Genomic DNA, 23,164 nt, shown 5'->3' with positions numbered 1-23,164 from the left:
GGAAAAGGAAATCTGTGAGAACGTATGATATCAAATACAACCATCTCTGAATTTGGCTAGTATCTAAGAAAATAATTTAGGTATCTATTGTTTCTGCCATCTCTAGTTGAGTATTATATAAGGGAATGGAAAATATTCAGGTTACATTAATAAAGTAACCCAATTAATAGAGAAAGACTATATTCTGAGCAAACAACACAAAATAAAATTCTACATATAAAATTCCTTTTTGTCAATGGCTCTCACTTACAAGAGAAGTATCAGATGCAACCCACCAAGCTCACAGGTAAAGAAAAAAAGAAAATCATAGTTTAGGTAGAGTACTGACCTACACATTTTAGCCCACCAATTAAGAAACCACAGACTGAAATACATGAAAGGTAATCAAAGAAATATTTGCAGTCTCAATTTATGATATACCTATATGAAGGACATTCCATTTATGATTTTAAACCCTAGTAAGAAAATATACATCTTATTAAGTCAACTAAATTTCATTTTCAAAGTGATATACCTGTGAATCAAAAAAGAAAAAACTTAGGCTGGGCACAGTGGCTCACGCCTATTATCCTAGCACTGTGAGAGGCTGAGGCTGGAGGATCGCCTGAAGTCAGGAGTTTGAGACCAGCCTGAGCAAGAGCAAGACCCCCATCTCCACTAAAAAGATAGAAAAAATTAGCCTGGCATGGTGGTGCATGCCTGTAGTCCCAGCTATTTGGGAGGCTGAGGCAGGAGGATTGCTTGAGCACAGGAGTTTGAGGTTGCTGTGAGCTAGGCTAACGCCACGGCACTCTAAGCCTGGGTGATCGAGCAAGACTTTGTCTCAATCAGTCAATCAGAAAAAAAGCAGACATATATAAATCTCAAAATGAAATTCTCATCACTAAAAACAAATGAAAACTCACTGTCAAAGGTGATGCAATGGTGCTAAAATCCCTCATTGAGGATGGTGAAAACACCATTTATAGTCACTGAACATGAGGCTGCATCATAACTACTGAATACCAAAAGAAAAAAATTAAATGCCAATGAGGTATAGATTTTTTTTATTTTGTTTTATCTTGTTACTGTTCGTTTTTTTTTTTGGTTTTTGTTTTTTGAGACAGAGACTCACTCTGTCACTGGAGCTATTTTAGTCACCTGGTTAATTTTTTCTATTTTTAATGGAAACAGGTCTCACTCTTGCTCAGGCTGGTCTCGAACTCCTAACCTCAAGCAATCCCCCTGCCTCAGCCTCCCAGAGTGCTAAGATTACAGGCGTGAGCCACCTCGCCCAGCCAAGGTATACTTTTTGATAAAAAAGCAAGCAAATATATGGAACTGTAAGAAGAAATTAAATTGAAACAAAACTGTCCAGATGCAGTGGCTCACACCTGTAATCCTAGCACTTCAGGAGGCAAGAAAGGAGAATTACTTGAAGCCAGGAGTTTGAGACCAGTCTTGGCAAAACAGTGAGACCCATCTCTACAACAAACAAAAAAATCAGCGAGGCATGGTGGCACACTCCTGTAGTCCAAGCTACTTGGGAGGCTGTGGCAAGGGTGCAGTGTGAGCTATGATCACACCATTCACTATACTCCCAGCCTGGGTGACAGAGCAAGACCCTATCTCTCAAAAAAAAAAAAAAAAAGGAAACAAAACTAACATCAAAAATTTATATTTAACATATTTGTATCTTTGGAAGTAACTTCATACATACCTTTCCTACTTATTTTTCGCATAGCACTTGCAGAAGATTTCTTGGCATCCATGACAGAATCAAACACAGCTGTACTTGTAGGGGCTACTTCTAACTTGTTTTCAATGTGTCTCAGCTAAAATTTAAACATCATTACAACACATAAGTTAGTTCTGTAAATAATCCAGCTACCATCAATTTACATGGTTATTTAAAATTATATTGTCCAATACCTTTCTTCAAAGTAGAAAAAACTCAGCAATGCTTTCTTATAATACTAGTTGTTTCATCATTTATTACTTAAGCTGTAATAACACCTGGCAAAACGCTGCCCAAATTTAGATAAGAAAATCAGTAAGATTCTGAAGAATATCAAAAAGTTTCTATTTGTCATTGAATTATTTTAATTGTTGAGTTTTTTTAAAGCAGTAAATTATCTGACATTATATGTGGTATACCATTATGCAATATAGCCTATGCATTTCACATGCAAAAATAAGAAAAGAATGATTTAGCTAGGCTAAAATTCAGGACTACAGGTATATAAACAGCCACAACTTTTTACAGTTTAATAGCTATAAAATAAGTTTCAAAATAAGGAGAAACTTCACAAGATAGAATTCAGGTTTCATATACATTTTGCAATATAGGTCAATTTTTGGTATAACCACCAATGTTCTCAATTATTTTAAAAAGCACTTTTTTTTTTTTTTGAGACAGAGTCTTGTTCTGTTCCTCTAGGCTAGAGTGCCATGGTGTCAGCCTACCTCACAGCAACCTCAAACTCCTAGACTCAAGAGATCCTCCTGCCTCAGCCTCCTGAGTAGCCAATACTACAGATGCATGCCACCACGCCCAGCTAATTTTTTCTATTTTCAGTAGAGACAGGGTCTCGCTCTTGCTCAGAGCTGGTCTCAAATTCCTGAGCTCAAGGGATCCTCCTGCTTTGGCCTCCCAGAGTGCTAAGATTACAGGCGTGAATGAGCCACTGCATCCAGCCTAAAGAGCATTTTCTACTGAATAGAGTATTACATGATTACATAGGAAAAAGCTTAGAAAACAAAAAATATGTAAAAATTAAAATCACCAAAATTGCATCACACAGAGAAAAATACTTCGTATAAAACTTTGATTTATCTTCTTTCACTTTTTGCAGTGGAATGTATTTAAAAATTGGAATAATCCTTTATATATAAATAGTTCTATATCAGATTTCCCCCCTACTTATGAGCCCCTTATCATACTTAAAAATTCTTCAAAAATACCTAATAGTTTTGAAAAGCAAGCATTATTAACAGTTCAGCACTAAACTAAACTGGGGGATAAAAACTATTCTTATGCTCATGTAGAAGAGAGAGAATATATATTGCTATAAGGATAGTGCCAAAATTTGACCCTTCAACTGGGACCAAGTCTAGGGTATAATATTTTTTCCAAATTCATTTTCAAACAAGTTTTAAATATTAAAGGACAGAAGAACTATAAAAGTACTTAGACAGTAAAGAAACAAGTGATTCAAATTCAGGTGGTATAGAAAACAAAAAAGGATATTTAAGTTAAAAGAGTAATTTGCCCAGAAAGCAAATGAAAATGAAAAGCATCTCCCTTTGAAGGGCCTATGTATCACCTGCCAAATCTGAATTCCTAAACTCCAGACAAGATTGAGCAAAACACAAATGGGAACTGGTTACCCATAGTCATTAATCTTCACCAGTGTGAGAAAACAGCCTATTATTGCCCCAAAAAAGAAGAGGTAACTCAGTCTATTCAAGGACAAGTTGGTTCCTTTTCATTTCCTCCCTGACAATGAGCCTTCTACATAAACATAGCCCTAATTCATTCCCTAATTCAGTCTCTATTTTAAATTTTCATTTCAACGTATCAAATGAACAAATTTATTAAAGGTGAAGAGCACAAATTATTTTAATATTTTATATGCCACAGTGTTAGTGCTCTTGATACCTGAAGTAGTGTCATGCTTATTCCTTTACTATGTAATAGGTGTCATTTATGGTCACTTTATAATATATAGTATATAACTTCTTACCAAAATGTTAACTTTATTTTCTCATCCAAAAAACACCATAGAAATAATTTTAATCTATTCGATCACAAAAGGAAATCAATTTTAAACCAGAAATAAATAAATGGAAGCTAAAATTACTTACAGCAGCCTTGGTCTGAGAAAGTGCATCCCACGATGTGGTTGTATCTGCTGGGAAAAACTGGTATTTACTGAATCATAATCTCTGAATTAGATCTTAGAATCTGAATTTTAATAAGCTCCCAAATGTACTCAAAAGTTTGAGAATGACTTTATTAGGCAGAACCATTCCTCAGCAAGTGCTTTATTATACTTAGCCAAAATATGCTTTTTCTCCCCAACTACCACCCTATAAAGCCAAGCTTCCCAATATATGGTTTAAAGTTGAAAAGAAAATCAGTCAGTACCAATGTGACGGCAAGTACATATGAAGCCCATCCCTCTGAGTTTGTGTCACCTCACTTTGGATAATGGGCTCAAGCTCAATCCAGGATAATATAAGCAGTGTTAGCTTGCTGTCATTTCTTAGAATTGAATAATATTCCATTGTAAACATATACCAAATTTTAATTATCCAGTCGTGAATTGACGGGCACTTAGGTTGTTTCCACGTCCTTGCAATACTGAATTGTTCTGCCAAAAACATTCAGGTGCAGATGTCTTTATAATAGAATGATTTATGCTCTTTTAGGTAGATGCCTAATAATGCTATTGCTGGGTCGAATGGTATTTCTATTTTTAGCTGTCTGAGGTATCTCCAAATTCTTTTCCACAATGGTTGCACTAATTTGCAGTCCCACCAGCAGTGTAAGAGTGTTCCTGTCTCTCCGCATCCTCGCCAGTATTGCTTACAGATTTCTTGATACAGGCCAATCTCACTGGGGTTATTCAATATGGTGCTCAAAGGGGGGTGGTGTTCACCAGAGATTCAGGGGGCGGGGGGGGGGGGGGGGGGGATAGATCCACATCTGAGAGATGCGCCGAACAGTGTAGAGGGGAAGAGCATATCTCTAACCTTTGCTAAGTAAAGGCAAAATTATAAAATCTAACCAAAATGTTATAAAAAAAAAAAAACATGTATCAGGTGTCCAGCAGGTAGGGGGGGAGGGGATGGGTGTATATATATATATACATTACAAGTACATTGTGCACTGTCGGGGGCATGGATATGCTTGAAGCTCTGACTCGAGGGGGGAGGGAAAGCAATAGCAATGTATGTAACCATAACATGTGTACCCCCTTATTATGCTGAAATTTAAAAAAAAAAAAGGAATAAAAAAAAGAAAAAAGTTGAATAGACACTGATACTACTAGTCCTTAGTAATAGTGGCTAGATTGACATTCCAACCCATACCTGTATCAGACATCTCCAAAAATAAGCAGTATCCCAGTTTACTGCAATAAGCAGAAGAAATACAAAATTTTATATTGTATTGTATTTCACAATACAATGTGAAAAAGATTAGAAAACTACTCTAAACTTCAATCTACTATTAGAAACAAAGGTAAAAATCTATCTAGTCTTTCAGATAACAGCCCTTCAAATAGTTGAAGGCCACATATTAATGGTAAGTTATCTTTCTCCAGGATAAATATTTTAATTGCCACCAAACACTCATCAGGTGACGTGATTTCCAGATTTCTCAAAAACCCAGTAATCTTCCTCCAAATGTATTCCAGTTTGTCAATCTCTCTCAAACAATATCATGCCTTAAAGTTATCCCTAATGCATTATTAAAAAAGAATTCAATGAGACTATTTCTTTTGTTACCTGTACATTATAAGTCTTTAACTGTATTAGGAACTACATTACACCATTTATTGATATTAAGCCAGAAATTCTGGGGAAAAATTTTACATATACTGTTTCATTTTTAAAAAGGATGCTTCCTTTACAAAACAGTAGGATACCTTTGAAAGAGAGGTACCTTGTTTATTTAAAACAAAACTGAATTTTAAAATGTATCCACTTTTTATAAATCAAAGCATATGTATAATTTTAACGTATTGATTAGCCCAGAATTTAATATACATGATCCTAAACAAGAGATTAAGTTCAGTTTATAAAAACAAAATCAAAGCCAAGCACAGCATCATGCACCTGTAGACCCAGCTACTAGAGAGGCTGAAAAAGGAGGACCACTTGAGCCCAAGAGTTCAAGACTGTAGTGTGCTATGATTGCACCTGTGAATAGCCACTACACTCCAGCCTAGGCAACACAGCAAGATCCCATCTCAAAAAGAAAAAAATCATACCTTGAATAGTATCCTTGCTTTGAGAGTTCCTTGGATTTGGTAAAGGCACCACCTCTTTGGATTTGCTGCTCCTCATCCTGCCAATTTACCTGCAATCACATCATCAGTATTCACTGAATATCAATATTATAAGGTTAGTAAAGAAAATGCCCTGACTTATATTGCCCTTCAGGAAAGTCAGAAAAAGACTGTGTCATCTCTAAAAGGTATTTTTATATCCTGTTAAGAGTATCTAATAAGCCAATAACTTTATTTTTCCTTACAGAAATAAACCACTAAAAATTATATAATGACCACTTCATACCCATTAGTATGGTTAACTATAAAAAAAAAAAAAAAAACCCAGAAAATAACAAGTCCTGGTGAAGATATGCAAAATTGGAACCTTTGTGCACTGCTGGCGGAATGTATAATGGTATAGTTGCTGTGGAAAACAGTATTGCAGTTCCTCAAAAAATTAAAAATAGAACTACTATATCTAGTAATTCTACTTGGGTATATAGCCAAAAGAAATAAAAATAGAGTTTTAAAGAGATATTTGTACATGTATTTCATGTTCAAAGCAGCAATATTTGCAATAGCTAATGTGGAAGCAGTCCAAATGTCCATCAACAGATGAATGGATAAGCAAAATGTCATATATACATAATAGATTATTTAGCCTTAAAAGGAAGGAAATCCTGACTATGCTACCACATGGAATAACCTTGAGGACATTATGCTAAGAAAAATAAGCCAGTCACAAAAAGTCAAATACTATATGATTTCCTTTACATAAAATATTAATACTTACAGTAGTCAAAATCATAGAAACAGAAAGTAGAATGGTGGTTGCCAAGGGCTGATGGGGAGAGAGAATGAGGAGTTATTATTTAATGAGTATAGAATTCTGAAGATGGATGGTGATGATGGTTACATAACAATATGAATGTACTTAATACCACTGAACTAACTGTACACTTGAAAATAACTGAGATGATAAATTTTATGTTATGTGTATTTTACCACAACAAAAAGACAAAAAATATCATGACTCAAAAAAAAGATCATGATCTGCTTATGCTTAGACAGCTTGGCAATAAAAATCATTATATTTTCCTATGAATATAGAGGAATCATTCTGTTATAAAAGTCACATAACACAGGAAGTATGGGAAATAACAGGTAGAAAGACTCAGCCCTACTCCCACACTCCTAACTATTAAGATATTTTGCATATCCCCTTCTAATTTTATTACTGTAATTTCAATTTTGTGTTCTACCTAACTGCTGGACATTTGTGGTGGTTTTAAAATATATCCAAAAATTCTTTGATACTCCTTTCTTGAAAAAGTGGAATTTAATTCTTCTCCACTGAGTATAAGTTGGACTTAGTGACTTGCTTTTAACTAATATCTAATGACATAAGTGACAATGTGTGACTTCCAAGACCAGGTTATAAAAACGTATTCTCCTCTATCTCCAAGATCCAGCCACCATGGCATGAGAACAATTGAGCATCCCTATAAGGAGGTCCATGCCAAAGAAAACTGAGCCTCCTGCTTATAGCTATGTGAGTGAGCACTCCTGGCAGATCTCTAGGCCAAGTCAAGTTCAAATGACTACAGTCCTACCCTGACATTCTGCTACAACCTCATGAGAGACCTTAAGCCAAAATCATCCAGATAAACTGCTCGCAAATTCCTGACCTACAGATGAGATAACATGTCATTTTAAATTGCTTAAATTGGGTTGGGGGTGGAAGATTATGAGTTACAAAGCAATAGATAGCCAGTATAATATTATGTCTCACTTTCTCTCTTACAAATAAACATTTGTATATATGAATTTTTGCTTATTTGGATTACTTATCTAGAACAGAATCTGCAAAGCATGTTAAAACTTGACTAAAGAATGTGAAGAACATTTAGAGATTCAATGTAAAACTGTTTTCCGATTTACAATAATGTTCCATTAATATCTTTTAAAACATTATCTATTCTTTTGCTGATTTAACAGGAAGAAAATGGTTGCTTTAATTTGAATTTGGTAGATGTTATCAGAGTTAAATATTCTGCTGCAAATTTTAATCTTAGTTTCTCATTTGTGAATTATCTTTTCTTTTCCTTTGCCCACTTACCCACCAGGATCTTAATGTTTTCTTACCAATTTGATGAGCTCTTTACCTTACAAATATATTAAACCTTTGTCATATTTGATAAAAAATTATTTTATCCAATTAGTGATCTGTAGAGGCAGTACAGTATGTTGAATATCAAAGACCCCAATTTAAATTTCAGAAAAGGAAAAGTTTACTTACAAGGTCCAAATACATAAAACTAAAAGGTATAATTAATTTTTAAGGGAGTTAATTTCACCTAAAAGTAAATAATCCTGATTTGTAAGCTTCCTAGAAAATACTTCAAAAATGCTGTGAAAATAGAATATTTCATAGATTATAGAATGTGGCTCCAAGAAATGTAAACTAGGTTTTTAAAAATAGGGATGGCAGAAAAACTAAAATCAACAAATATGCCAATCGTTTAAAATTTTTTCAAACATAAATCTTTAATCAGAGCTGCCAATACAATTTTTAAAACTCATTTTACTATCCTTCTGATAAAGACATTTTTGGTCTAGCCAACTGAAAAAATAACTAAACAAACATGAGTTATTCTATTTTTTATTTTTTTTATTTTGAGACAGAGTCTCACTCTGTTGCCCAGACTAGAGTGCCGTGGCGTCACCCTAGCTCACAGCAACCTCCAACTCCTGGGCTCAAGCAATCCTCCTGACTCAGCCTCCCGAGTAGCTGGGACTATAGGCATGAGCCACCATGCCCGGCTAATATATATATATATATATATATATATATATGTATGTATGTATGTATGTGTATATATATATACATATGTATATATATATGTGTGTGTGTGTATATATATGTATATCTATATATATGTGTGTGTATATATATATATATATATATTTAGTTGTCTAGCTAATTTCTTTCTATTTTTTTTAGTACAGACGGTGTCTTACTCTTGCTTAGGCTGGTCTTGAACTGCTGAGCTCAAATGATCCACCCACCTCAGCCTCCCAGAGTGCTAGGATTACAAGCGTGAGCCACCACACCCAGCCAAGTTATTCTACATTACTAAGTAATCTGTCAATTATTTGACAAGTTTTCTTTGGGCAGATATCTCTTTGCTTTAAAACTAAAATAAATGCTAAAATATATAATAGTAATTATCAATTTTCTAAAGGCCAGGAGAAATAGATTAAATTATCAAAAACTGCATTATGTATCCATAATTTCTACGTCTAGTAGCTAATACTAATAAGACTGAGACAGTGTAGGTAGATGTGTAAATATGAAAGAAAATCTATCTCTATTTCAAAATAAATACCCTGTGAACAGTTACGCCTCTTCAAACACAAATGACTAAGTATCAGGAGGAGTATGACATTTATGTAAAATTTCATACTATAAGTAAATTATAGTACATTCACCATTAACAATGAGAATGAACTAATTACAACTACATGCAACAAAATAGTTGAATATCACAAACATGTTAAGAATGCCAGAAACAAGAGTACATGCCATATAATTCCATCATATAAAGTATAAAATAGGCAAAACTAATCTATGGTGCTAGAAGTGAAGATAGTCATTACCCTTGGAATGGCTAGAGAGGTAACTGGAAATGGAGCAAGGAAGGGTTCTGAGGTACTGCTAATATTGTTTATTGACTTGGGTGCTGATTTCAAGGGTATTTTCAGTTCACGAGACTTTACCAAGCTGTACACTTACATGATTTTGCAATGCATATACTTCAATTAAAAGTTATTTTCAGATAATATGAAAGAATTATATCATAGTTTAGATTTATAATTATACTTTTAATTCAGTTCTGGAGTATGTCTATTCTCATGAATCACCTCAATTTTTCAATAATCCATCTTTCACAATCTCTGGTTACCCCAGGTCCCATAGGTGAGTATTTTTAATAGAATGTATTTAAATAGGGCTATTCTTTATGTAAGAATATATAATATATATAAAATTTCACCATTTTGTAAAATTGAAAAAATTATTGAGGAAAAAGTACAATAAAATATCTGTTCATAAAAAGAAGTTAGTCTAATCTATCAAAAGTTTTATTATCTCTAAAGTATAAATCTCAATATACAGAAGGCATCTTCTCCAACCACTTTAAAGTGTTTACCAAGTCAAACAGATGTATTCAAGAACACTTCTTGGGGTATAACAAAACCACCTTCCCAAGGAAGTATTTCACAGATATCATGAAAACAACTTTAGTCTACAGCTGTATAAGAAATATGGAATTAATTTATTGAATATCTGTAAATTCGTTTTTGCCTATTTAGTCTGTCAAGAATTAAGAGAGATGGACAAAAATCTACCATAACTACCAACTCTTTGTCCACTTCATATTTCTAAAAGTTAAGCTTTAAATAACTTGATATTATTACTTGATATATAAAGGTTCATGGTTATATTGTCAATGTGGATTTCATATTTCATCAATAAAAAAGGACCATCTTTGCCCCGAAAGAAATTTTAGTATTGGCTGGGTGTGGTGGCTCATGCCTCTAATCCTAGCACTCTGGGAGGCCAAGGCAGGCAGACTGCTCAAGGTCAAGAGTTCGAAACCTGCCTGGGCAAGAGCGAGACCCATCTCTACTATAAATAGAAAGAAATTAATTGGCCAACTAATATATATAGAAAAAATTAGCCAGGCATGGTGGCGCATACCTGTAGTCCCAGCTACTTGGGAGGCTGAGGCAGCAGGATCACCTGAGCCCAGGAGTTTGAGGTTGCTGTGAGCTAGGCTGATGCCACAGCACTCACTCTAGCCTGGGCAACAATGTGAGACTCTGTCTCTAAAAAAAAATAAAAATAAAAAAAAATTAAAAATTTTAGTATTTATATTTATTTTGTATACTATTAATAAAAAGCATGCACTGTTTCATTGCATCTGCCCTATCCTTTTAATTCCAAGCTTTCTAGATCATTTTATTTTAAATGTATCTGGCATATAGAAAATAGAACTTCTTTAACCCAATGTAATAATCTTTATCTCTTAAAGTTCAGAATGAGGAAAGTAAGCCTGCATATAAAGAGCCTATAATATTTTTTGAGTACCCACTTGTGCAAAGCATTGTGTATTATAAAAAAACAAATAAGAAATGACCCTGATCTCTATAACCTCACGATCTAGTACAAGTATCCTTAACCTAGGAATCCATGAATGAGAGTCAAGGAATTTATAAACTCAATGAAATTGTATGTAAAATCGTGTCTGTGTCATCTATGTACATTTTTCTGGAGATAAATGTAATGGTGTTTATCACATACTCACAGGGATCCAGTGATATATGAGATAAACAGAGACATAATATAACTGACAAATACAATAATCATGCACCACATAACATCAGGACCATGTTGCTGTTTCAACAACAAATCACATATATGATGTTGGTCCCTTAAGATTATAATGGATAGGCCGGGCGCTGTGGCTCACGCCTGTAATCCTAGCTCTTGGGAGGCCGAGGCGGGCGGATTGCTCAAGGTCAGGAGTTCAAAACCAGCCAGAGCAAGAGCGAGACCCCGTATCTACTATAAATAGAAAGAAATTAATTGGCCAACTGATATATATATAAAAAATTAGCCAGGCATGGTGGCGCATGCCTGTAGTCCCAGCTACCCGGGAGGCTGAGGCAGAAGGATCACTCGAGCCCAGGAGTTTGAGGTTGCTGTGAGCTAGGCTGACGCCACGGCACTCACTCTAGCCTGGGCAACAAAGCGAGACTCTGTCTCAAAAAAAAAAAAAAAAAAAAAAAAAGATTATAATGGAGCTGAAAAATTCCTATCACCTAGTATTTACTACACCATACTTTTTATCATTATTTTAGAGTATACTCCTTACACTTATAAAAATTTTAAAAGTTAACTGTAAAACAGTCTGAGGTGGGTCCTTCATGAGGTATTCCAGAAAAAGGCATTGTTATTGTTATGGTAAGAGATGACAGCTCCATGCATGTTATTGCTTCTGAAGACCTTCCAGGGGGACAAAATGTGGAGGTGGAAGACAGTAATACTGATGACCTCGACCCTGTGTAAGGCTAGGCTAATCCTCACCCAGACCAACTTCCAGTCCTAGAAGCTCCATTCATGGGTAAGTATCCTATATAGTTATACCATTTTTTTTATCTTTTATACCCTATTTTTACTGTGCCTTTTCTATTTTTAGATACACAAATACTTATCATTGTGTTACAATCACCTACAGTATTCAGTATAGTAACATGGCACACAGGTTTGTAGCCTAGGAGCAACAAGCTATGCCATCTAGGTTGTGTAAGTACATTCTAAGATGCTCTCGAAAGGATGAAATCACCTAAGGACACATTTCTCAGAACATATCCCTGTTGTTAAGTGATGCGTGACTATATAAATGCTTCTAAGACATGACAGATAATCTAATTAACTTGACATTCTGAGAGTTACTTTATGAATTACATTTTCCATGCATAATAGCTAAGAGCCACACTGTCAATGATTTTGACTTTCAGGAAAGGGTTAACAAATTTTCAATAGCCTGTTGGACTGCTTTATTTTCTGAGGCTTATTGTTTGTCATAGTCTAAATTTAAATGATCTTCAATCATCCACAAATAGACTTTCTTCTTAACTACATTTAAAATTTACTATAGTTATATATCAAAAGGTATAAGAATTATTAATAATATGATAAAAACCCACATACCCCCCCTCTCAGTTTACGAAATAAACTACCATCAACTTTGCTGCAGTGCCCTGTGTATCTCTGCTCGTATTTCTCTCCCCTCACCCAAAGGTAATAACCACTATCTGAACTCAGCATTTATCATATACATCTTCCTTTCATGCTAACATTTTGCAAAAGTCAAAGATGGCTATCTTCCTATTGAGCACAAAACAACTGATCTCAAATTATGCCTTTAAAATGTTCCTGAAAAGGTGTGTTAAATGATATTGTGTATGAATGTATTACAAATGTCAATCACTATATGTGCCTACCCACAGCCCTTTTTTTAAGGAACTACCGGCCCCCCACAATCCACAAGACCCTGCCCCTTATCCCAGCTACAGCGGATCACATAAGGAGTGAGGACTGATTCAATACCATCCTAACCTGTCCCTGGCAAACAAGATCACAGAATTTTGGAACATTAAGCAACTGAGACAATGAGTTGTTAGGAGTTAAGCTGAAAAATCATGATGAAAAGGCAAAAGGAAGATCAAAGAAAAACAAATGAGAAACCACGTGGCCCCTCAAAAAGGAAAAAATAGTCTTGTTCTTTGATAATTTTCCAATTCTAATAGTACCAGTACCTCATTTTATGCCTTTGCATTCTTTGAGGTGTCTCTGAAACCTTACAACAAACTTCTCTTTGAGTTACCTCAAAAGAAAAAAAAGATAAAAAGCCACAAGAAAAGAGAATCCAATAAAAAAAATATTAATTTCAAGCCTGTAAATCACAAGCTTAGAGGAAAAACATTATTTACAAAAAATATATTTGAAATTCATTTCATATATACTATAGAAAATGTGTTAAAAATATATTATTTAAAGACAGAGAGAATAGAAAATTCCAAAAAAATCAATGAGAATTCCTAAGAGATACATGTAGAATTTTCTCTGGTCACTAGAAAACATTATTTTTTTTAATCCACTGGTAAAAATTTGCCTTTATCTTTCAAGTCACTTTCTTATGAATAGTCCTTCAACTAAAAAATTCATATTTTCTGGGTAGGGAGTAATGGCTCACACCTATAACCCCAACACTTTCAGAGGCTGAGGTGGCAAGATCGCTTGAGGCTAAGAGTTTGACGCCAGTCCGGGCAACATAGCAAGATCCTGTCTCCACAAAAAAAAAAACCTTAAAAATTAGCAATGCATGATGGTGTACTCCTTTAGTACTAGCTACTTTGGGGGCTGGGGCAGGGGGCTGAAAATTGCTTGAGCCCAGGAGTGTGAGGTTACAGTGAACTATGATCCTGCCACTGCATTCTAGCCTGGATGACAGAGCGAGACCCTATCTTAAAAAGAGAGAGAGAGAGAGTCAGTCTGTATTTTCTAACCCCAAAATTGGAGCATAGTCTTAAAAAGCTACTTTTTTTCTGATTTACAGGTTTATTTTTATGAAAGTCTTAGAAAAGTTTAAACATTAAAAAATTGTACCTGTCTAGAAAATCTAGGAAATATAAATACACCTTTCTAGTAACACAATTTTCTAGTTAGTGGGTATTATAACACTAGTTCATTAACAACTGGGATTTTAAACCTTCATCTGGAAACTCTCACTACTTTTGAGATTAATAAAATGTGTCTCTCCTGTTTTTCATACCTCTTAATCACTTTTTTCCTGACTGATGGCTTCTCTACTTCTGCCCAGTTCATCAACAGTAACATTTCCAAGGCCTCTTCCTAGGTCCTTTCTTTTCTAGGTCCTTCTTCCCAGACAATTTCACACACTTCCACGGTTTCAACTATTTCCTAAATCATATTTCTTTATTAGATCTTTCTGTAGCTCTGGACCCAACTTTTCAGTCTATTAGATGGTCTGCCTCCAAGTATCACTGGCACCTCAAATTCATCAAGTTCAAAACCAAATAAATTCCTTATCATCTATCTTTAAAACTATTCCTTTTTCTTGTTTTCTATTTTAGTAGATGGGATTACTGTGCATCCAGCTCATCTTTCAAACTCCTATCTCCCCTTCATTACATCAGATATTTGGTTACCAAGTCATTTCAACCTTTAAGATGTTTCTCTATTATCTCTAAAGTCTTTTCCTAAATTTTCTCTGGCAGGAATGCCTTTCAATGCCAAACTCTAATGTCATCTCCTATAAATCTTTCCCAGACTGTCCCTTAATAGAATTAGCACTTCATCTTTCCCATAGCACCTGTTCATTTTTTATACTACTTATCATTTTATATTTATATATACATATACATAATTCATTCATTCAATGAACATTCATTGAGAACTTAATGTACACAAAGTATTCAAAGTAGAGGAGACACACACAAATAGTATACAATATGACCAGTACTAAAATAAAGTTACAAATAATATATGTATCAGTCTCCCCACAAGGTTGTATGGTAGGTACTTAAGGATTGTATCTTATTACTTATCTTGATATCAAAAGAAGCCTTCAATGAACAGATGAACAAATGGCAATATTAGAAGCTATTATGAGCTCAATTTAAATAGAAAAGAAGGGGCAAACATTTGTACCCCCATAATATGCTGAAATAAAAAAAAATTAAAAAATAGAATGTAAAATGAAAATTAAAAAAAAAAAAAGAATAGAAGGGGCTGGGCGCAGCAGCTCACGCCTGTAATCCTAGCACTCTGGGAGGCTGAGGCGGGAGGATGGCTTGAGGTCAGGAGTTCAAGACCAACCTAAGCAAGAGTGAGACCCCGTCTCTACTAAAAACAGAAAAACTTAGCCGGGCAACTAAAAATAGAAACAAAAAATTAGCCGAACATGGTGTTGTGTACCTGTAGTCCCAGCTACTCCAGAGGCTGAGGCAGGAGGATCACTTGAGCCCAGGAATTTCAGGTTGCAGTGGGGTAGGCTGACATCACGGCACTCACTCTAGCCTGGGCAACAGAGTGAGACTGTGTCTCAAAATTAGAAAAGAAAAGAAAAGAAAAGAAAAAAGAAAAGAAAAGAAAAGAAAAGAAAAGAAAAGAAAAGAAAAGAAAAGAAAAGAAAAGAAAAGAAAAGAAAAGAAAAGAAAAGAAAAGAAAAGAAAAGAAAAGAAAAGAAAAGAAAAGAAAAGAAAAGAATAGAAGGGAGTCAAAGACAGGGCTGCCAGGGGAAGGAGGAATGGGGAAGAAGGGAGTAGGGTAGGCCAATAGAAGTGGTAAACAACATGATCACAGAAGCAGAAGAGGTAGTTAAAAAGCCAGGCTGCAAAGCCACTCATAAGAAAGAAAAAGGAACACAATTAACATACATCACCAGGCCAGTAAACCAGAGGGGAAAAAAGAAATGGAAAATGGGAAGAAAAACAAGGGAATGGAATTCATATACTATTTTGCAGGTAGCCTGTAACAATATATGGTAAAATAAACAAGGTACGCACACAAAATTTGACCTTGCTGATAACAAGGCAAGAAAGGAGCTACAGATAGCCATATAATAAGCTAAATATATGATGTCATGGAAATAATGGTAATCATCTGATAAAAGCACATCATCATTAATGTGCAATGAATTAGAAGACTGGAGCAAAATATAATGCTATTACTCTGGCTATCACCAAGTAAAAGCCTAATTATGACTAAGCTAAAAAAAATAGTATAAGAAATACATATAAACTGTATTGGAGACTCATTTATTCACTCTCTAGACTTTAACAAGGTAATGAGCAGAAAAACTAGAGAAGGTGAACACTGCCATCTAGAATCACTGAACAATGTCAGAAAGGGAAGACATTTCTCCCAGCTACCCACTCAGAGCAAGGATTAATTACTAGGCCCATGCATGGCCTCAACCTCACAAAAAATGTTCATGTTTTTTAGAGGGGAATGGTATATCCCAAGCTGAGCAGATTCTTTGCAGGAATTACTATAAGAGAAAGGTACCACTACTAATTACCAGGCTACAACTTAGCAAACACATGTGCCTTGTTAAGAATTTTGTGTCTATCAGCAATCAAGTTCCCCGATTCTGGAAGTATGGTGATGTTGAGTACCCATCCTTAACATCCTTAACAGACCTGAACCCTACTTCATCTATAATGAAATAAAGTAACAAAGATTCTAAGATCTAAGAGTCTCCAATTGGCATGAAAAAGCCAGAATCTTAACATGGAAATTAAAATAACTGAAATTAGAAATCCAGACACATTGCCATAAATCATATTTGATAAATTTAATTAGCAAGCTCGATGTATTCCTTCTCTTTTTTTTTTTTTTGAGACAGAGTCTCCCTTTGTTGCCCAAGCTAGAGTGAGTGCCATGGCATCAGCCTAGCTCACAGCAACCTCAAACTCCTGGGCTCAAGCGATCCTCCTGCCTCAGCCTCCCAAGTAGCTGGGACTACAGGCATGCGCCACCATGCCCGGCTACCTTTTTCTATATATATTAGCTGACCAATTAATTTCTTTCTATTTATAGTAGAGATGGTGTCTTGCTGTTGCTCAGGCTGGTTTCGAACTCCTGACCTCAAGCAATCCACCCACCTCGGCCTCCCAGAGTGCTAGGATTACAGGAGTGAGCCACCATGCCCGGCCTCCATATTAATCTCTTATCTGACTTCCACTCCTTCCTTCCTCACTTTAATTTCCCTATTTTTATATCTAATATTCAAATGTGTACCACATATGCTTATGATTAACTCTGTTAAAAAAAATGAAAGTCTTGGCTTTCATTATTTTCTACTATTGAATCACTTTTCCACATCTAAAAAAGTTATCTCTTCCTTGGGTCTACAGAGGAGTAGAAAAAAAGAATGGAAAACAAAATAAAAAAGGAAGAAATTTTCTAAATTTTTTTAAAAAGTTCTCTCTATGAATAAACATACAATGTAATGAAATTTCTCTCAATACTCAAAAAGACCTTTAACACACTAAATTCTGAATATATAAACACATATTTTTTGAAACATAATATGCTTAGCTTCTTTAAAAAAATTAGGGCACATACTGTGAACTGGTATTAAAGACAACGTGCAAATCAGTCTTAAGATGCTAGCACAATATGTCAAAATGCACCTTCAGTTATAAAGTTATCATATCTACTTACTTTAATCGATGGCAAATGGGGATATATAAGAAACATCCTTTGTATTTAAATGTCTTTTAGCCGGGCATAGTGGTGTTGGTGCATACTTGTAATCCAAGCACTTTGGGAGGCTGAAGCAGGATTACTTGAGCCCAGGAATTTAAGGCTGCAGTGAGCTATGATGACACCACTGCACTCCACCCCCCCCCCAAAAAAACAAAAAGTCTTTTAAATATAATACTTTAAAATCATTACACCCCCCCCATTCTACCTCTGTAGCTAGTTTCTAAGCCTTTTTTTAATAAAGATTACTCTTACCCAAATAACCCACACATACATTTCCAATCATTCCCATTACAAATGAGTTTCAGAGTAGCCATACAATGCTACAGAGTTCTTGTCTCCTGGGCCTACTTTCTCAAGCAGCTCTAGGACAATGAGCTGGATAACAGGTTAAAAACAAAGACGGTCACCCTCAAGAGAGTCTGAATCAGCAGGTCTGAGGATAGGTCCCAAAACCTGTATGTTTTAAGATCTACAGGGATCCCAATAAATAGGCAGCTTTGAGAACTACAGCTCTAGAGATTATCTTCAATTCTATTCTTTAAAGCCTGACACTTCCAAAAACACTGTTCATTTTATGAAGATGAGCATCAGTAGACAGAACTAATCTCACTGTTCCATCACCTGAGAACATTTGTCTTCCAAAGCTCCAGAACACTTGACAACAACATTTCCTTTAAACCAGAAGGCAAAATTACAGACCTCTTAATACTTCAGGGGAGGGGGTGACCATGAAGACAATTAATAGTCAATAATCATAGGACCATTTTGTGTGTCCTTTTATGTGGGCCAAAGACTGGATTGTTTTTCATATATTATTTCTAATCTCCATCACAACCCGTGAGGCAAGTATCCTTATAACTGCTCATTACCAATGAAGAAACAGTATTAAAGAGACTATGGAACTAGTCCAAGGTCATTCAGCTAATAAGTGACAGAAGTGAAAATTAAATCTAGATCTCTCTCAAACCTGTGAAACCTTTAACAGTCATTCCCATGTCTCTCATAATATTCAAACTCAGCCATCATTTATTGATATATAACACAATCCCCTATCCCCTCTCAATATCATAAGACACCTTGCTTTCCCACCTAGATCCTATCCTCCTTAGAACCTACATTTCATTAACTTCACAGCTTCTTTAGAGAATGCTCCTTTAACCTATATGCTTTAACTATTATCAAATTCACCTGGAAGATGAGATTTCCCCACAAATATCTACAGATGAAGCTTTTTATTCTCCCCTCCCTCCTAAACAGAGCAGGTAAGTTGTTTTAGCTTCAATCTAACCCATGTGATCATTCAGTTAACAAATATTTTCTGAGAGCCAAGTATGTAGCAGGAACCAAGAGTGCTAAACAGTGGGGATACAGCAGTAAAAACAACATGATTCCCACCCTCAAGGAGTCTAAAGGTTAATATTTAACAAATACTACAAATGAGATGAAAATAGGGAAAAATGCATGTGCTATGAGCATAAAACAGAAAGAATTCATCTAATCTGGGAAGTGGAGAGGAAAGCATCATTTGAAGTAAGACCTAAAGGATGGATAAAGGAGTTAGCTAAGGTAAGCAAAGAAGCGTTTTCCTGGGAGTAGAAAGAATATGTGGATGGGTCCTGAGGCAAAAAAGAAGATGACTATTTAATATTTCTTTTTAAGAAAATAAAAAGTCCCATGTGTCAGAGAAGATGACTAGAGAGAAATAAACTAAAGAAGGGAGGGTTAAAAAAAAAAAAAAAAAAAAAAAAGAAGGGAGGGAACAAGATCATTCAGGGTCTGTGATATGATCACATGGGGTTTTTGTTTGTTTGTTTGTTTGTTTGTTTGTTTGTTTGTTTGTTTGTTTTGAGACAGAGTCCCACTCTGTTGCCCAGGCTAGAGTGTCGTGGCGTCAGCCTAGCTCACAGCAACCTCAAACTCCTGGGCTCAAGTGATCCTCCTGCCTCAGCCTCCTCAGTAGCTGGGACTACAGGCATGCACTACCATGCCCGGCTAATTTTGTTTCTCTATCTTTTTAGTTGTCTGATTAATTTCTTTCTATTTTTAGTGGAGACAGGGTCTCCGCTCTTGCTCAGGCTGGTTTCGAACTCCTGACCTTGAGTGATCCTCCCACCTTGGCCTCCCAGAGTGCTAGGATTACAAGTGTGAACCACCACGCCTGGCCAATCACATGGTTTTTAAAGGATCAAGCATTGATCATTCCTCTCTTACACTCTTGCCATAGTTTTCAGAAACTATGCATTCAGAAATATAGCATTTATATTATAGGTCATTACATATGAAATGTCTGATCTCAAATCAAAAGTGTGGTTTATTTTATCTCAAACAAGAAGCAGTACAATCAATCAAAGTGTGTACCTAAACTATCAACACAGTTTTGCCATCTTAATGGTACCTTGTTCATGCCAGCAGCAAAGAAGCCTGGAAAGCAAGTAGTGATTAAATCACAAAAGGCATTTTCCACAGCTTGCTGAGAATTGAATATTTTTCCTGGCAAGAAGTTATCCAAAGCCTGGAAAAAGTGGTAGTCAGATGATGCAAGGTCTGGTGAATACAGTGGATGACAGAGTGTTTCCAAACCCAGCTTCTGCAGTTTGAGCAGCGTTGTTTGTGCAACATGTGGTCAACCCTTGTCTTGGCCTCTCTGTTTACCAATCTCAGCTGCTTAATCACAAGCATCCTCATCATTTCGTCCAATTGGGTGTAGTAGACATGTGCTGTCATCAACTGACCAGGTTTCATGAAGCTGTAGAAGATAATACCAGCACTGGACCACCAAACACACACCATTAGCTTTTTTTTTTATGAATATTCGGTTTCAGACTGTGTTTTGGCACTTCATCTTTATCCAACCATTGTGCCGAATGCTTGCGATTGTCAAAAAGAATCCATTTTTCATTACACATAACAATACAGTATACAAATGGTTTACCTTTATGTTGTAACAGCAAAGAAAGGCAAGCTTTGAGACTATTTCTTTTCTGAAACTCATTTAATTCATGTGGAACCCATCTATCCAAATTCTTTACCTTGCTGATTTGTATCAAATGGTCCAATATTGTTGGAGTAATAACATCAAACCTTGCTGCTAATTCATGTGTAGGTTGAGATGGATTCGCTTCCACTATAGCTTCCAGCTTATGATTATCCACTTTGGTCTCAGGTCACCCACATGACTCATTTTCAAGATTAAATCACCAGAACAAAAATTCTCAAACCATCAACGTACTGTACATTCCTTAGCCACATCCTTCCCAAACACTTCGTTGATATTTCAAGCTGCCTATGCTGCATTGGTTCCACAACTGAACTCACATTCGAAAATAACACCATTTTTGACTTATCCATGGTTTCACAAAAATTGCTCTAAAAAAATCTGAAAGATAATCACAAGCCAAAACATGAGTTTGAAAGACAGAGGATGGTACCTTCACGATAAACAAAAAAATGTCAAAGTGAAATGTCAGAGATATCAACTGTCAAACTTAGTACTTAACGAAATCAGACATTTCATACTTAATAACCTAAATACTTTACTGCTGCAATCCCCAACCCCTAGGCCATGGACCAGTACTAGGCTATGGCCTGTTACGAACCAGGCTGCAGAGAAGGAGGTGAGCAGAAGTCAAGCAAGAGAAGCTTCATCTGTATTTACAGCCACTCCCCATCACTCACATCACTGCCTAAGCTCTGCCTCCCCGACCAATCCTCCAACTGTCTGTGGAAAAACTGTCTTCCATGAAACTGGTCCCCGGTGCCAAAAAGGTTGGAGACTGCTGCTTTACTACACTATCTCCTTACTATACTGCAAGCTTCTTAAAATTCTTAAAGTTTATGAATACCTTTATTATTCATTTAAGTGACTCAAGAGTTTTATTCTAGTGTCCATTTTACAATGAGATTAACTAGCATCTTTCAGAGAAACAAGTTGTTTCATGTAAAAGTCAAAGCATACATGAACAAAAATGTCTGTTCATACTAAACTCAAATATAAGGAATAAAAGATACCATATTTAGGGATGGGAGCAGTGGCATGCCTGTAATCCCAGCACTTTGTGAGGCCAAGGCAGGGGAATAGCTTGAAGCCCAGAATTCTAGACCAGCCTGGGTGAGATAGTGATACCCTGTCTCTACAAAAAAAATGTTTAGTTAGCCAGCAGTGGCACATGCTATAGTCCTAGCTACTCCAAAGGCTGAGGCAGGAGGATCAATTGAGCCCAGGAATTCGAGCTATGATTGCACCACTGCACTCCAGCCTGGGGTGACAGAGCGAGACCTTATCTCTAAGAAAAAAAAAAAAAAAAGACGGAAAGAAAGAAAAGAAACTATATTTGGCATAGTCCTATTTGCATCATGTAAAATATAAATAAAAGCTCAAAAGGGATGAGCTCGGTGGCTCACACCTATAATCCTAGCACTTTGGGAGGCCAAGGGGGAAGGATTGCTTGAGCTCAGGAGTTTGAGACCAGCCTAAGCAAGTACTAGACCCCCATCTCTACTAAAAATAGAAAAATGAGCTGGGTGTCAGTGGTGGGGGCCTGTAGTCCCAGCTATCAGGAGGATGAGGCAGTATGATAGCTTGAGCCCAGGAGTTTAAGATTGCAGTAAGCTATGATGATGCCACTGCACTCTAGCCAGGGTGACACAGTGAGGCTCCTGTCTCAAAAAAACAAATAAATGAAATAGCAGATGTACAAAGGCTCACACAAGAATAATGGTAGCCAAGAAATTAAAAAGAATTCTATTAATAATACCATTTAGCTTTCTCTCTTATCATGCAGGCTTAGCGTTCATAATATAGAAAATGACAAAAAAACAAAACTAGTAACTTTTACAGAAAAGGAGCCATAGGAATACTTCACTTATTTCTGGATCTCCCCACCCAAGTTCTCTCGAGAAATCTCACCATTAATTATATTTTCTCTCATGGGTACCTCCAACCTCCTCCTCTCCCTAGGATTCTTCCTATCAGCATTTATGCTTAATCAAGTCTTACTTAAAAAAAAAAAAAAACAAAAAACGCCTGCAACCCAGCACCCTCCTCCTCTATTACTGCTTTTTCCTTCACAAATTTCTCAAAAAAAATTGAATACACTCAGTCTCCATTTCATTTGGAGATACTTTTCAATCAATTTTCAAGAAACTCCATTGTGGTTGCCACCCCCATTTCTCCACCACAACTGTTCTCATTAAAATCACCAAAGACCTCTTCCTCTCCAAATCTAATGAGTATTTTCAATCCTCAGCCTACTTGACCTCTCTGGCAGTATTCATCATAGTTGACTACTCTCTCAAAACACTCTTGGCCCTTCACTTTATA

General features: G+C 35.9%; 1 protein-coding gene across 11 annotated transcripts in view; it reads right to left on the bottom strand.

The window, feature by feature from the left end:
* The window catches only part of CEP350 (centrosomal protein 350), a 192,455-nt gene that overhangs the window by 158,975 nt on the left and 10,316 nt on the right, over positions 1-23,164 (bottom strand). For 5 of the 11 annotated variants that reach the window (XM_076000425.1, XM_076000432.1, XM_076000429.1 and 2 more), the window contains exons 2-4: positions 5,979-6,067; positions 3,847-3,893; positions 1,700-1,814 (exon numbers count right to left, since the gene is read on the bottom strand). In XM_076000425.1, coding sequence (XP_075856540.1) covers positions 1,700-1,814; positions 3,847-3,893; positions 5,979-6,054 — 238 coding nt within the window. In that variant the 5' untranslated portion in view covers positions 6,055-6,067. Of the gene's footprint in view, positions 1-1,699; positions 1,815-3,842; positions 3,894-5,978; positions 6,068-6,771; positions 8,701-10,740; positions 10,869-23,164 lie in introns of those variants that run through there. The other 6 variants (XM_076000426.1, XM_076000427.1, XM_076000428.1 and 3 more) reach the window with 6 other exon arrangements.

The sequence above is a fragment of the Microcebus murinus genome, chromosome 2 (genome assembly GCF_040939455.1).
Source record: "Microcebus murinus isolate Inina chromosome 2, M.murinus_Inina_mat1.0, whole genome shotgun sequence".
Classification (NCBI taxonomy): Eukaryota; Metazoa; Chordata; class Mammalia; order Primates; family Cheirogaleidae; genus Microcebus; species Microcebus murinus.
The sequence above is the reverse complement of the archived record's forward strand: the minus strand, read 5'-3'. Positions and strand labels throughout refer to the sequence as shown.